At 51.8% G+C, this 13,905-nt stretch overlaps 1 protein-coding gene across 6 annotated transcripts in view; it reads left to right on the forward strand.

Moving 5' to 3' along the window:
* LOC140395489 (septin-9-like) overlaps window positions 1-13,905 on the forward strand; it is a 397,275-nt gene that overhangs the window by 351,576 nt on the left and 31,794 nt on the right. For all 6 annotated transcript variants that reach the window (XM_072483289.1, XM_072483292.1, XM_072483293.1 and 3 more), the window contains one exon: window positions 4,747-4,842. In XM_072483289.1, the coding sequence (XP_072339390.1) occupies window positions 4,747-4,842 (96 nt within the window). The remainder of the gene's footprint in view (window positions 1-4,746; window positions 4,843-13,905) is intronic.

The raw sequence follows: 13,905 nt of genomic DNA on the forward strand, positions 1-13,905 counted from the left end.
CACCTCCGACTCCATGATACGCGACCAGATCGTTTTTGGTGTTCAGTCGGACCTCCTACGTCAGCAGCTCCTCAAAGTAAAGCAACTCACCCTAGCGACCGCCAACAAGACCTGTGTCCTACATGAAAATGCCGCCAGTCGGTACTCCCATGTACGGGCGGCTGAAATGGCGCGGTGGGGTCGGAACGGGTCCAAGTGATTGAACACCTTTCTGGGCCTCGGCCTGGATGAGGGCGGCCATTTCGCGCACTTTTCACGGACTCCCACGCTTTTGCGCACCAAACGAGGGGTCGGCGACGTGGAGGAACGTAATGCACAGGCGCGCACCACGCAGGACCGCACCGCGAGCGTGCTGACGTCACAACGTGCGGCAACTGTGGTTCCGCCCATTTAAAGTGGCAATGCCCCCCAAAATCTCGACAATGCGTATGATGTGGAAGACTTGGCCACTATGCTGCCTGCTGTCGAGCAGCTCAGCCTTCCAATTCATATCGCTTCAGCCAGCCTCGCAGGAATGTTTGGGCAATTCAACCCACGGCCACCGAGTCCGATTCCGACCTCCCACACAGCAGTGACACCGAGGACCCGAAGGCACCTTTTCGAGTCGGTGTCGTAATGAAAAACAGGCTGTCCCCGAAGCAAAGACACCAGCCGCTGTTCGTATACAGCATCGATCCAGACGATGAGTGTTGTGCCACCCTGATGGTCAAGCGGTCCCAAATACGATTCCGCCTGGACACTGGTGCATCCGCCAATCTCATGGCGTGGTCTGCTTTCCAAATCCTTTGTGTCAAACCAACCATTCTCCCATCGGCCTGCCAGCTATTGGACTACAACGGCAATGTCATTGCTGCTACCGGCTCATGCCAACTCGAAGTGACACACAAGTCACGAAAAGCCATCCTTCCTTTCGAGATCATGGGCTCCTCGAAGGACTCTCTGCTTGACGCACAGGCGTGCAAATTGCTAAACCTCGTTCAAAGAGTTCACTCTCTCTCTCTCTCTCCTGATGACACGTCTGCCTTCCAGGATGCTGACTTCAGGGTGCAACTCAACGCCATCATCGACCAGCACCGCGACGTCTTCGAAGGCATGGGGCACGCTCCCATATACTTACAAGATCATACTCAAACAGAACGCCATGCCTGTGGTGCATGCACCTCGCAGAGTCCCAGCACCCCTCAAGGACCGCCTCAAGCAGCAGCTGCAGGACCTCCAAGACCAAGGCGTGATCTCCAGAGTTACGGAACCAACCGACTGGGTCAGTTCCATGGTGTGCGTAAAGAAGCCTTCCGGCGAACTCAGAATCTGCATTGATCCAAAGGATCTGAATCGCAAAATAATGAGGGAGCATTACCCAATCCCCAAGCGCGAAGAGATCACGTGCGAGATGGCTCGGGCCAAGCACTTCACCAAACTTGACGTCTCGAAAGGATTCTGGCAAATTCAACTGGACAGATCCAGCAGGAAACTGTGTACCTTTAACACCCCTTTTGGCAGATATTGTTACAACAGGATGCCGTTTGGGATCATATCGGCGTCAGAAGTATTCCACAGGATCATGGAACAAATGATGGAAGGCATTGAAGGTGTTCGCGTCTATGTTGACGACATAATCATTTGGTCCACCACCCCACAGGAGCATATCAGTCGCCTCCAGCACGTGTTCAAATGCATACGGGAGCAGGGCCTACGCCTCAACAGAGCCAAATGCTCCTTCGGCCAGACGGAACTCAAGTTCCTAGGGGACCACATCTCCCAGTTGGATGTGCGGCCGGATGCGGACAAGGTGGCTGCCGTCGCAGCCATGAGAGCGAATGGACAGAACTTAAAACCAAACTTACCACGGCCCCGGTATTGGCCTTTTTCGATCCAGCGAAAGAGACAAAAATTTCGACCGATGCCACCAATCTGGCATTGGGGCAGTGCTCCTGCAACGCGATGCGGTCTCATCATGGGCCCCCGTTGCATATGCATCACGCGCCATGACCCCCACGGAACAGCGCTACGCGCATATAGAAAAGGAGTGCCTGGGCCTTCCCCAATTCACCGTCGAGCCGACCATCGCCCGCTGGTCAATATAATACAAAAAGACTTGAACGACATGACGCCTCGCCTCCAGCGCATTCTGCTCAAACTCCGGCGATACGACTTTCAGCTCGTATACACCCCGGGCAAAGACCTGATCATAGCCGACGCTCTCTCCAGGGCAGTCAACACCCCATGTGACCCAGCGGGATTCGTCTGCCAGGTTGACGGCCATGTGGTCTTCGTGGCCAATCTACCGGCCACGGGTGAACGCCTCATCCAAATTCGCCGCAAGACTGCGGCTAACCCCCTGCTACAGCGTGTCATGCGCCACCTAACAGACGGGTGGCTCAAGGGCCAATGCCTGCAGTTCTACAACATCAGAGACGATCTGGCGGTAGTCGATGGTGTCCTCCTCAAGCTGGACCGCATTGTTATCCCGCACAGAATGCGCCAGCTCATCTTGGAACAGCTACACGAGGGCCATCTTGGCGTGGAGAAGTGCCGCCGACGGGCCCGAGAGGCAGTGTACTGGCCCAGCATCAATGAGGACATCGCCAACACAGTGCTCAACTGCCCCACCTGTCAGCGGTTCCAGCCGGCCCAACCACGTGAGACCCTACAGCCCCATGAGTTGGTCACGTCTCCTTGGTCCAAGGTCGGCATCGACCTGTTCCACACGCTGGGCAGGGACTATGTTCTGATTGTAGACTATTTTTCAAACTACCCGGAGGTGGTATGTTTACACGACATCATATCGTCTGCAGTCATCCGTGCCTGTAAGGACACCTTTGCTCGTCACGGCATCCCACTCACTGTGATGTCGGACAATGGCCCCTGCTTCGCAAGCCAGGAATGGTCCAACTTTGCCAGGAGGTACAACTTTGTGCATGTGACATCCAGTCCCCTGTAGCCCCCAATCCAATGGCAAAGCAGAGAAGGAAGTCCACATAGTCAAACGGCTCCTCTGCAAGGCTGCCGATGCGGGATCCGACTTCTACCTCGCCTTGCTGGCCTATCGCTCGGCCCCACTGTCCACTGGCCTGTCGCCAGCACAGCTGCTCATGGGTCGCTCCCTGAGGATGACGGTGCCGCCCATTCACGTCCCAGACCTCGACCACGTTCCGGTCCTTCAACGAATGCAACTGTCTCATGCACAGCACAAGGCGGCCATGACGCCCATGCAGCTGATCTTCCTGCTCTGGCTCCAGATGACAACGTCCGCATCCATCTTCCGGATGGTGGCTGGTCTGCAACTGCTGTGGTTCTTTGGCAGATGGCTCCCCGCTCGTTCCTGGTTCGTCTACCGGATGGTTCCATTCTGCGCCGTAATCGACGTGCCCTTTGTCTCGTTCGCGCTCGCTGCGTGCTCCTCCATCAGTGCCACGCCCTCCTGTTGTCCCTGACCTGGACTATGCAGAGATTCCAATTACTCTGCATCCTCCTCACTCCGACGCAGTCCAGCCCGCTCCTCAGCTGGTGGCTCCTGACCCACCCTTGAGGCGGTCAACCAGAATTCGTCGCCCACCTCAGAGACTTAATTTATGAACTTTGCACTAATGGACTCTCTGGTCTGTTCTGTCCTTCCGTTTAATCGTTCAAGTGGTTTGTATATAGTGTTCATCTCGTTATTTATGTGACACTGTTTTTTTCTGCACCAGGCACCTTCCCATGTAAATAGCTTAGTTTTATGTACATAGTCCTGTAAATATTTCGCACACATTATTTATTGTCACACAGGCACATTTCTTAATATAAAAGGGGGGATGTCATAATATACACCAGTATATCATGGTGCAGACACACACTGATGGACACACAGTGGGACCAATCAATATACACAACACCGCAGCCAATCACCAGTGAGAGCACACACACGATAAAGACAGGGGGCATCAGAGTTCCTGCTCATTTGAGTAGCAGCTAGCTAGGAGCACAGAGCTCACAGCCTGCAACACAGACATTCACCATGTGCTGAGTGCATCAACTGGTTAGGACAAGGCAAAGGTCTTTAGTTAAAGCTGGTATCGTATTTACCCACAGTTCAAGTATGTTTAAATAGTTTACCTTTTAATAAAACAGTGTTGCACTACTTCAAGTGTTGGTGACCTGCATGTGATCCAGAACACCCAACACATCACAGCAAAACCGGTTTAGAAAAGGTATTTCCTGCATAATTACAAGGGGATAGCAGGGGCAGCACGGTGGCGCAGTGGGTTAGCCCTGCAGCCTCACGGCGCCGAGGTCCCAGGTTCGATCCCGGCTCTCGGTCACTGTGTGGAGTTTGCACATTCTCCCCATATCTGCATGGGTTTCGCCCCCACAACCCAAAAATGTGCAGGCTAGGTGGACTGGCCATGCTAAATTGCCCCTTAAGTGGAAAAAATGAATTGGGTACACTAAATTTATTTTAAAAAAACACGGGGCTAGCAAACAAAAAGATTGGCACCGTGAATGAAAAAATCATGACAAAGGGTAATAAGGAAATTGTGCAGATGGAAAATTAGAGGTGAATAGGTTAACTTGAGAACAAATGTATCCGCAGTTAGCACAGCTAGAGCTGTGGCTAATTTGACAGCAAGGACCCATCACTGCGGCTACGGTGGGGGGGCAAACTAAAAATGTACTTCCTGAAGTGTAAACACAAGACAACACCAGGCTTTGTAATTAATCTGCACAGTGACTGATTTAAGCACATCAATGGGTTATTTGTTGCAGATCAGGAATGACCTTCAGAAATATGACATTGACGTGTATCCTCAAAGACAATTTGATGAAGATGCAGAGGATCGACTGATAAATGACAAAATTAGAGTAAGTAGAATTTGTTTAAGTCCAAATGCATTTAACCTGAAATTCCCTGGAGTGTGCTTGGAGCCTGGTGTTATTTCTTCAATATAATGCTTATTTGTTTATCCTACATAAACCTTGAGGGTTGCTTAAAAATTGAAAAATAAAGATAATTTTTATGGTGAGCGACTTTTACATGCCTATAGCTGCTATCTGTTTGGATGCCATTGGAGATTCATTTGCCTGATGGCAACCATTTTGAATTATTTTTAACACTGTGTAGCAGTATATAATTGAGTCAGTCTTTGGACACTCTCTGGCATTCCACTGCCTCGCCATGGTGTGACCCGCCACTCGATATTTGGCAGCCTAGCCAAAAGTCCATTGCCTTCAGTAGGACCGGATGATCCCGGCGCTGGGCGGTGATGGAAAGTCCCACCCACAGTTTCTGATGAGTTGAAAATTTGGTCCAAATACTGAAGCATTGGTCCGCAAATGGAAATTAAGAACAGAATTGCCTCCAGGGCGGGATTCTCCATTTGGGAGACTTTGCGTGCGATTCTCTTGTCCACAATGCGCACAAGCGAGAACACAACGCGGCCGGAGAATCCCGGGAGAACCCTCCAGCGGGTCTTCCCGACAGCCTCTGCGCCTAGCGGGATTCACCCAAGTCCCGTGAGACGTTGGAGTTGGAACTCCGCCCAAAAGGGGCGGGACCAAACAGCACTCCTGGAAGTAGGTCTTAAACTGACTTAAGACCTAGTCACCCGGAATCTACTGGCCTTTCTCGATTCTCCAGCCTCCCCAGGGAGGCTAGAGCCGGGCACCGCTCAGCACTGGTCCGCACAAACGTGGATCAAGCAGAATGTAACCCGTGGGGGTCTCCCAGGTCATCAGAAGCCCCTGGTGGCCAGTGTCAGTGCAGTGTGGCCCCTTAGTCCTCCTCCTGGAATGTGGGCACCTTGGCAGAGCCCAGCTGGCACCTTGGCACTGTTCCCCCTGGCACTGCCAAGCTGGTAGGAGCACTGCCTGGGTGCCAGGGTGGCACTGCCAAGAGTCAGGGCCCGAGGGGGGCCATGCCCATGAAAGGAGGGTGGAGGGGGATTTGAAGGGTCGGGGTGTGCAGGGCAGGTAAGTAGGGGCCTCCAGGAGGTTGGGAGGGGTGGGTGGGGTTACTGGAAGGGAAGGGGTGCTGTAAGAGCGCTTGGGGAGGATTGAAGAGGGGGGGGCACAGACCCCTTAGCATGGTGTCCTCCCTTGGGGGGTGTGGGGTATGTCATGATATTCAGATAAACATCATGGTGCAAACATACATACACACTGATGGACAGATCAACAGACCAATCAATACACACACAACATCACAGCCAATCACAGGCAAGAGCATACACACTATAAAACGGGGAACACGACACTTCCTGCTCATTCCAGCAGGAGACACCTCAGGGCACAGAGCTCACAGCAAGCCACTCAGACATTCACCATGTGCTGAGTGCTTCTCCAAGATAGTGTTAGGGCTAGGTCCACAGGTTAGAGGGTAATGAACGAACCACAGTAACCAGTTAACAGATGTAGTTATTGTTAGTAATAAAACTGAGTTGTACTATCCGCAACCATAAGACATAGGAGCGGAAATAAGGCCATTCGGCCCATCGAGTCCACTCCACCATTCAATTATGGCTAATTTCAACTCCATTTACCCGCTCTCTCTCCATAGCCCTTAATTCCTCGAGAAATCAAGAATTTATCAACTTCTGTCTTAAAGACACTCAACGACCCGGCCTCCACCGCCCTCTGTGGCAATGAATTCCACAGACCCACCACTCTCTGGCTGAAGAAATTTCTCCTCATCTCTGTTCTAAAGTGACTCCCTTTTATTCTAAGGCTGTGCCCCCGGGTCCTAGTCTCCCCTGCTAATGGAAACAACTTCCCTACATCCACCCTATCTAAGCCATTCATTATCTTGTAAGTTTCTATTAGATCTTCCCTCAACCTCCTAAACTCCAATGAATATAATCCCAGGATCCTCAGACGTTCATCATATGTTAGGCCTACCATTCCTGGGATAATCCGTGTGAATCTCCGCTGAACCCGCTCCAGTGCCAGTATGTCCTTCCTGATGTGTGGGGCCCAAAATTGTTCACAGTATTCTAAATGGGGCCTAACTAATGCTTTATGAAGCTTCAGAAGTACATCCCTGCTTTTATATTCCAAGCCTCTTGAGATGAATGACAACATTGCATTTGCTTTCTTAATTACGGACTCAACCTGCAAGTTTACCTTTAGAGAATCCTGGACTAGGACTCCCAAGTCCCTTTGCACTTCAACATTATGAATTTTGTCACCGTTTAGAAAATAGTCCACGCCTCTATTCTTTTTTCCAAAGTGCAAGACCTCGCACTTGCCCACGTTGAATTTCATCAGCCATTTCTTGGACCACTCTCCTAAACTGTCTAAATCTTTCTGCAGCCTCCCCACCTCCTCCATACTACCTGCCCCTCCACCTATCTTTGTATCATCGGCAAGCTTAGTCAGAATGCCCTCAGTCCCGTCATCTAGATCGTTAATATATAAAGAGAACAGCTGTGGCCCCAACACTGAACCCTGCGGGACACCACTCGTCACCGGTTGCCATTCCGAAAAATAACCTTTTATCCCAACTCTCTGCCTTCTGTCTGACAGCCAATCGTCAATCCATGTTAGTACCTTGCCTCGAATACCATGGGCCCTTATTTTACTCAGCAGTTTCCCGTGGGGCACCTTATCAAAGGCCTTTTGGAAGTCAAGATAGATAACATCCATTGGCTCTCCTTGGTCTAACCTATTTGTTATCTCTTCAAAGAACTCTAACAGGTTTGTCGGACACGACCTCCTCTTACTAAATCCATGCTGACTTGTCCTAATCCGACCCTGCACTTCCAAGAATTTAGAAATCTCATCCTTAACAATGGATTCTAGAATCTTGCCAACAACCGAGGTTAGGCTAATTGGCCTATAATTTTCCATCTTTTTCCTTGTTCCCTTCTTGAATAGGGGGGTTACAACAGCGATTTTCCAATCCTCTGGGACTTTCCCTGACTCCAGTGACTTTTGAAAGATCATAACGAACGCCTCCACTATTTCTTCAGCTATCTCCTTTAGAACTCTAGGATGTAGCCCATCTGGGCCCGGAGATTTATCAATTTTTAGACCTCTTAGTTTCTCTAGCACTTTCTCCTTTGTGATGGCTACCATATTCAACTCTGCCCCCTGACTCTCCGGAATTGTTGGGATATTACTCATGTCTTCTACTGTGAAGACTGACGCAAAGTACTTATTCAGTTCCTCAGCTATTTCCTTGTCTCCCATCACAAAATTACCAGCATCATTTTGGAGCGGCCCAATGTCAACTTTTGCCTCCCGTTTGTTTTTAATGTATTTAAAGAAACTTTTACTATCATTCCTAATGTTACTGGCTAGCCTACCTTCAAATTTGATCCTCTCTTTCCTTATCTCTCTCTTTGTTATCCTCTGTTTGTTTTTGTAGCCTTCCCAATCTTCTGACTTCCCACTACTCTTTGCCACATTATAGGCTTTCTCTTTTGCTTTGATGCATTCCCTAACTTCCTTTGTCAGCCATGGCTGCCTAATCCCCCCTCTGATAACCTTTCTTTTCTTTGGGATGAACCTCTGTACTGTGTCCTCAATTACTCCCAGAAACTCCTGCCATTGCTGTTCTACTGTCTTTCCCACCAGGCTCTGCTCCCAGTCGATTTTCGCCAGTTCCTCCCTCATGCCCCTGTAGTTACCTTTATTTAACTGTAACACCTTTACATCTGATTCTACCTTCTTTCTTTCAAATTGGAGATTGAATTCGACCATATTATGATCACTGCCTCCTAAGTGCTCCCTTACTTTAAGATCTTTAATCAAGTCTGGCTCATTACATAACACTAAGTCCAGAATGGCCTGTTCCCTCGTGGGCTCCATCACAGGCTGTTCCAAAAAGCCCTCCTGTAAACAATCAATGAATTCCCTTTCCTTGGGTCCACTGGCAGTATTATTTACCCAGTCCGTGTTGGTCCGTCTATGTAGCAGAGCGCCCAACACGACATAGTACCAGGATTGGAACCCAGTAACTGTGAGACCTGCCTACGCATCTTGAGGAATCCGCCATCCTGCGCCATGGACACCATCAGCCCGCCGCAGCCGCTCCAAATCGCTGGAAACCTCCGCATTAACTGGAAGCTGTTTAAACAGCGCTTCCAGTTCTTCCTAGAAGCCACAGAAAGGGAGAATGCTTCGGACACCAGGAAAATCGCCCTCCTCCTCTCCATGACAGGGCAACATGCCATCCACATCTACAACTCCCTGGTGTTCGCAGAAGGTGAGGACAAGACGAAGTACAAGACGGTCCTTCTCAAACTCGAGCAACACGTCAGCATCGAGGTAAATGAGAGTTTCGAGAGGTACCTCTTCCAGCAGCGCCTGCAGGGTAAGGATGAGCCTTTTCAATCTTTCCTGACACACCTCCGTATCCTCGCGCAGTCCTGCGGTTATGAGGCCACCTCCGATTCCATGATTCGGGACCAGATAGCTTTTGGGGTCACCTCGGGCACCCTACACCAGCAGCTCCTCAAAATTCAAAGCCTCACCCTAGCCTCCGCAATCGAAGCCTGCGTCCTTCATGAAAACGCGACCAGCCGCTACTCCCAATTCCAGGTGGCCGAATCGGCAGGCCAGGGGTCCTACGAGGCCGAGCGGGTCCAGGCGATCGAGTTCCTCCCGGCCCACGGCCCGGACGAGGGCGGCCATTTCGCGCGCTTTCCACGGCCTCCCGCGCTTGCACGTGCCAAAAGAGACGTCGACGCAGAGGTACGTCTGCAGGCGCGCTCTACGCAGGACCGAACTGCGCATGTGCGATGGCGCAACGAACGCCATGACATCACAACGTGCGGCAACTGTGGATCTGCACATTTAAAGCGGCAATGTCCAGCAAAGAACCGACAATGCCTCCGCTGTGGCAAGATGGGCCATTACGCTCCCTGCTGTCGAGCAGCTCAACCTGCCAACGCTCCCCAATTCCGACAGCCTCGTAGGGACGTGCGGACCGTTCAGCCTCGTACTCCGAATCATACCCGGACGATATACACACCGGTGATACAGACGACCGGGAAGCATTCCGCGTTGCGGTCATTGACAGGAACCGGATGTCTCCAAGCAGGACCCACCAGCCGATGCCAGTGAACAGTGTCAATCCGGGTGATGAATGGTGTGCCATCCTAATGGTCAACCGATCGCCAATAACATTCCGTTTGGACATTGGTGCCTCCGCCAACCTAATAGCATGGCCAGCCTTCTACGCCTTTAAGGTCAGACCACCAATTCGGCCATCCCGTTGTAAGATGGTCGACTACAACGGAAACGTTATCCCAGCCATGGGATCCTGCCAGCTCCAGGTGACGCACAATGCGTACACGGCCACACTGTCCTTCGAGATAGTTGGATCATCGAAGGACTCCCTGCTCGGCGCACAGTCATGCAAGGTTCTCCACCTCGTTCAGTGGGTACACGCTCTGTCTCCAGAAGGCACATAAGACTTCCCGGATACAGAATTTAGGGCACAGCTCCACTCGCTCCTCGCCCACAACCAGGGAGGCATTCGAGGGCATGGGCACACTGCCCTATACCTACAGAATACGGCTCAAACCGGATGCCACCCCGGTCATTCACGCACCTCGCAGGGTCCCAGCACCACTCAAAGATCGCCTCAAGCAGCAGCTGCAGGATCTCCAGGATCAAGGGGTGCTATCCCGGGTCACGGAGCCCATGCCATGGGTCAGCTCCATGGTGTGCGTTAAGAAGCCCTCTGGCGAACTCCGGATCTGCATTGACCCGAAAGACCTGAACAACAACATCATGAGGGAACACTACCCCATACCCAAACGGGAAGAGAGCACGAGCGAAATGGCCCGGGCTAAAATTTTCACAAAGCTTGATGCCTCAAAGGGTTTTTGGCCGATCCAACTGGATCAGTCCAGCACGAAGCTGTGCACCTTCAACACTCCTTTCGGCAAGTTCTGCTATAACAGAATGCCGTTTGGCATCATCTCGGCATCCGAAGTATTTCACAGAATCATGGAACAGATGATGGAGGGCATCGAGGGGGTGCGCGTCTATGTTGACGACGTCATCATCTGGTCCACCACACCACAGGAGCACATCAGTCGTCTCCAGCGTGTCTTTGCGCGGATACGGGAACACGGCCTGCACCTCAACCGAGCCAAGTGTTCTTTCGGCCAAACTGAGCTAAAGTTTCTGGGGGACCACATATCCCGGTCAGGGGTCCGTCCGGATGCAGACAAGGTGAGCGCCATTACAGCCATGCCGCAGCCAGCAGACAAGAAAGCAGTGCTACGCTTTCTAGGCATGGTCAACTTCCTGGGGAAGTTCATTCCCAACCTTGCCTCCCAAGGCTCTTCGCCACCTAGTAAAGAAGCCCACGGAGTTCCAATGGCTGCCCACACACCGGAAGGAATAGGAGGAGCTCAAAATTAAGCTTACCACAGCCCCGGTATTGGCGTTCTTCGACACCTCTCGTGATACGAAGATCTCGACTGATGCCAGCCAGTCCGGCATTGGGGCGGTACTCCTGCAATGGGATGACACTGCATCATGGGCCCCGGCCGCCTATGCCTCGCGGGCCATGACCCCCACAGAACAGCGCTATGCGCAGATCGAGAAGGAGTGCCTGGGTTTGTTAACCGGCATAGACAAGTTCCACGACTACGTGTATGGTCTCCCCCAGTTCACCGTGGAAACCGACCATCGCCCCCTGGTCAGCATCATACATAAGGACCTGAACGAGATGACCCCTCGCCTCCAGCGCATCCTGCTCAAGCTCCGGAGGTAGAACTTCCAACTGGTCTACACCCCGGGAAAGGACCTCATCATTGCGGATGCCCTATTGAGAGCAGTGAGCACACCGCCCGACTCGGAGGGGTTCGTCTGTCAGGTCGAAGCGCAGGTGGCCTTCACATCGGCAAATCTGCCAGCTGATGATTCAAGTCTGGCCCGTATTCGCCGGGAGACTGCGGCTGACCCCCTTCTACAACGTGTGATGTGCCACATGACGGGAGGGTGGCTCAAAAGGACAGTGCCCACAATTCTACAATGTCCGGGACGACTTGGCCGTCATTGACGGTGTCCTAAAGCTGGACCGGATTGTGCACAGCATGCACAAGCTGGTCCTCGACCAACTACACAAAGGCCATCTGGGGGTTGAGAAGTGCAGACGGAGGGCCCGAGAAGCTGTATACTTGCCGGGCATCAGCGATGACATTGCCAACATGGTGCTCAACTGCCCCACCTGCCAATGGTTTCAGCCGGCGCAACCTCCTGAGACGCTTCAGCCCCATGAGTTGGTGACGTCCCCTTGGCGAAGGTGGGTGTGGACCTTTTTCATGCGCTTGGCAGCGACTACGTCATCATCATAGATTACTTTTCGAATTATCCAGAGGTCAAACGCCTGCACGATTTGACATCGTCCGCTGTCATCAGGGCATGCAAAGACACCTTTGCACGCCATGGCATTCTGTTTACTGTCATGTCGGACACTGGGCCCTGTTTTGCAAGCCAAGAATGGTCTTCTTTTGCTGCTTCGTATTGCTTCACACAGGTGACGTCCAGCCCTCTGAATCCCCAGTCAAATGGCAAGGCGGAAAAGGCCGTTCACATCGTCAAGAGTCTCCTCTGCAAGTCTGCTGATGCCGGATCGGATTTCTGTTTAGCCCTGCTGGCCTATCGCTCGGCCCCACTAGCCACTGGCCTCTCACCAGCCCAGCTGTTGATGGGTCGCGCCCTCAGGACCACTGTGCCATCCATTCTGGTCCCTACACCCAACTATACTCCAGTACTCCAAAGGATGCGACAGCAGCGTGCTCAGCAGAAGGTGGCACATGACACTCGGGCAACTGATCTTCCTGCCCTGGCGCCTGGAGACAACGTCCGCATCCACCTACCAGAGGGCGGCTGGTCGGCAACTGCCGAAGTTCTCCGACGCGTGGCTCCCCGCTCGTTCCTGGTTCGCATGCCTGATGGCTCCGTTCGCAGGCGCAATCGCCGGGCTTTTCGCCTGCTTCCGCGCTCGCTACATGACCATACACCGGTGCCACGCCCTCCTGTTGTTCCTGATGTCGACTTCGTGGAGCTTCCTGCCACCATGCCCATTCCTCTGTCGCCTGTGGCCAGGCCCATTCCTCAGCCGGTGGATCCTGACCCACCCTTGAGGCGGTCCACCCAAATTCGTCGCCCACCTACTAGGCTGGACTTGTGAGCCTGTTTGAACATTGAACTCACTGACGTATTATGCCACAATGTTAATATGTTTCTCTTTTTGTCGTTACAGGAGTTCATTTTGATGCTTGATGTTTACACGTGTTTTGTTTATGGTACAACCTCGTTGCTATGTTGCACCTGACGCCTTCCTATGTATATAGTTTAGCCTCATGTACATGTTGTAGATATTGCACACACACATTCAGCTGCACTCAGTACACATCTATATTTATTACCACATAGGCACATATTCTTGTAAAAAAAAGGGGGGATGTCATGATATTCAGATAAACATCATGGTGCAAACATACATACACACTGATGGACAGATCAATGGACCAATCAATACACACACAACGTCACAGGCAAGAGCATACACACTATAAAACGGGGAACACAACACTTCCCGCTCATTCCAGCAGGAGACAGCTCAGGGCACAGAGCTCACAGCAAGCCACTCAGACATTCACCATGTGCTGAGTGCTTCTCCAAGATACTGTTAGGGCTAGGTCCACAGGTTAGAGGGTAATGAACGAACCACAGTAACCAGATGTAGTTATTGTTAGTAATAGAACTGAGTTGTACCATCCGCAACCGTGTTGGTTCGTCTATGTAGCAGAGCACCCAACACGACAGGGTAGTGTCCATGTGTGTGGGGGATGACATTGTCCATGGGTGGAGGATGTGGAGGACCAGTTCCCTTCGAGATCAGGGCACCATTTCTAAATGACAGCCTGATGTCTGAGTTCAGCTTCCCACTGCTGAAAAATA

This window comes from Scyliorhinus torazame, chromosome 18, assembly GCF_047496885.1.
Source record: "Scyliorhinus torazame isolate Kashiwa2021f chromosome 18, sScyTor2.1, whole genome shotgun sequence".
NCBI classification, from domain to species: Eukaryota; Metazoa; Chordata; class Chondrichthyes; order Carcharhiniformes; family Scyliorhinidae; genus Scyliorhinus; species Scyliorhinus torazame.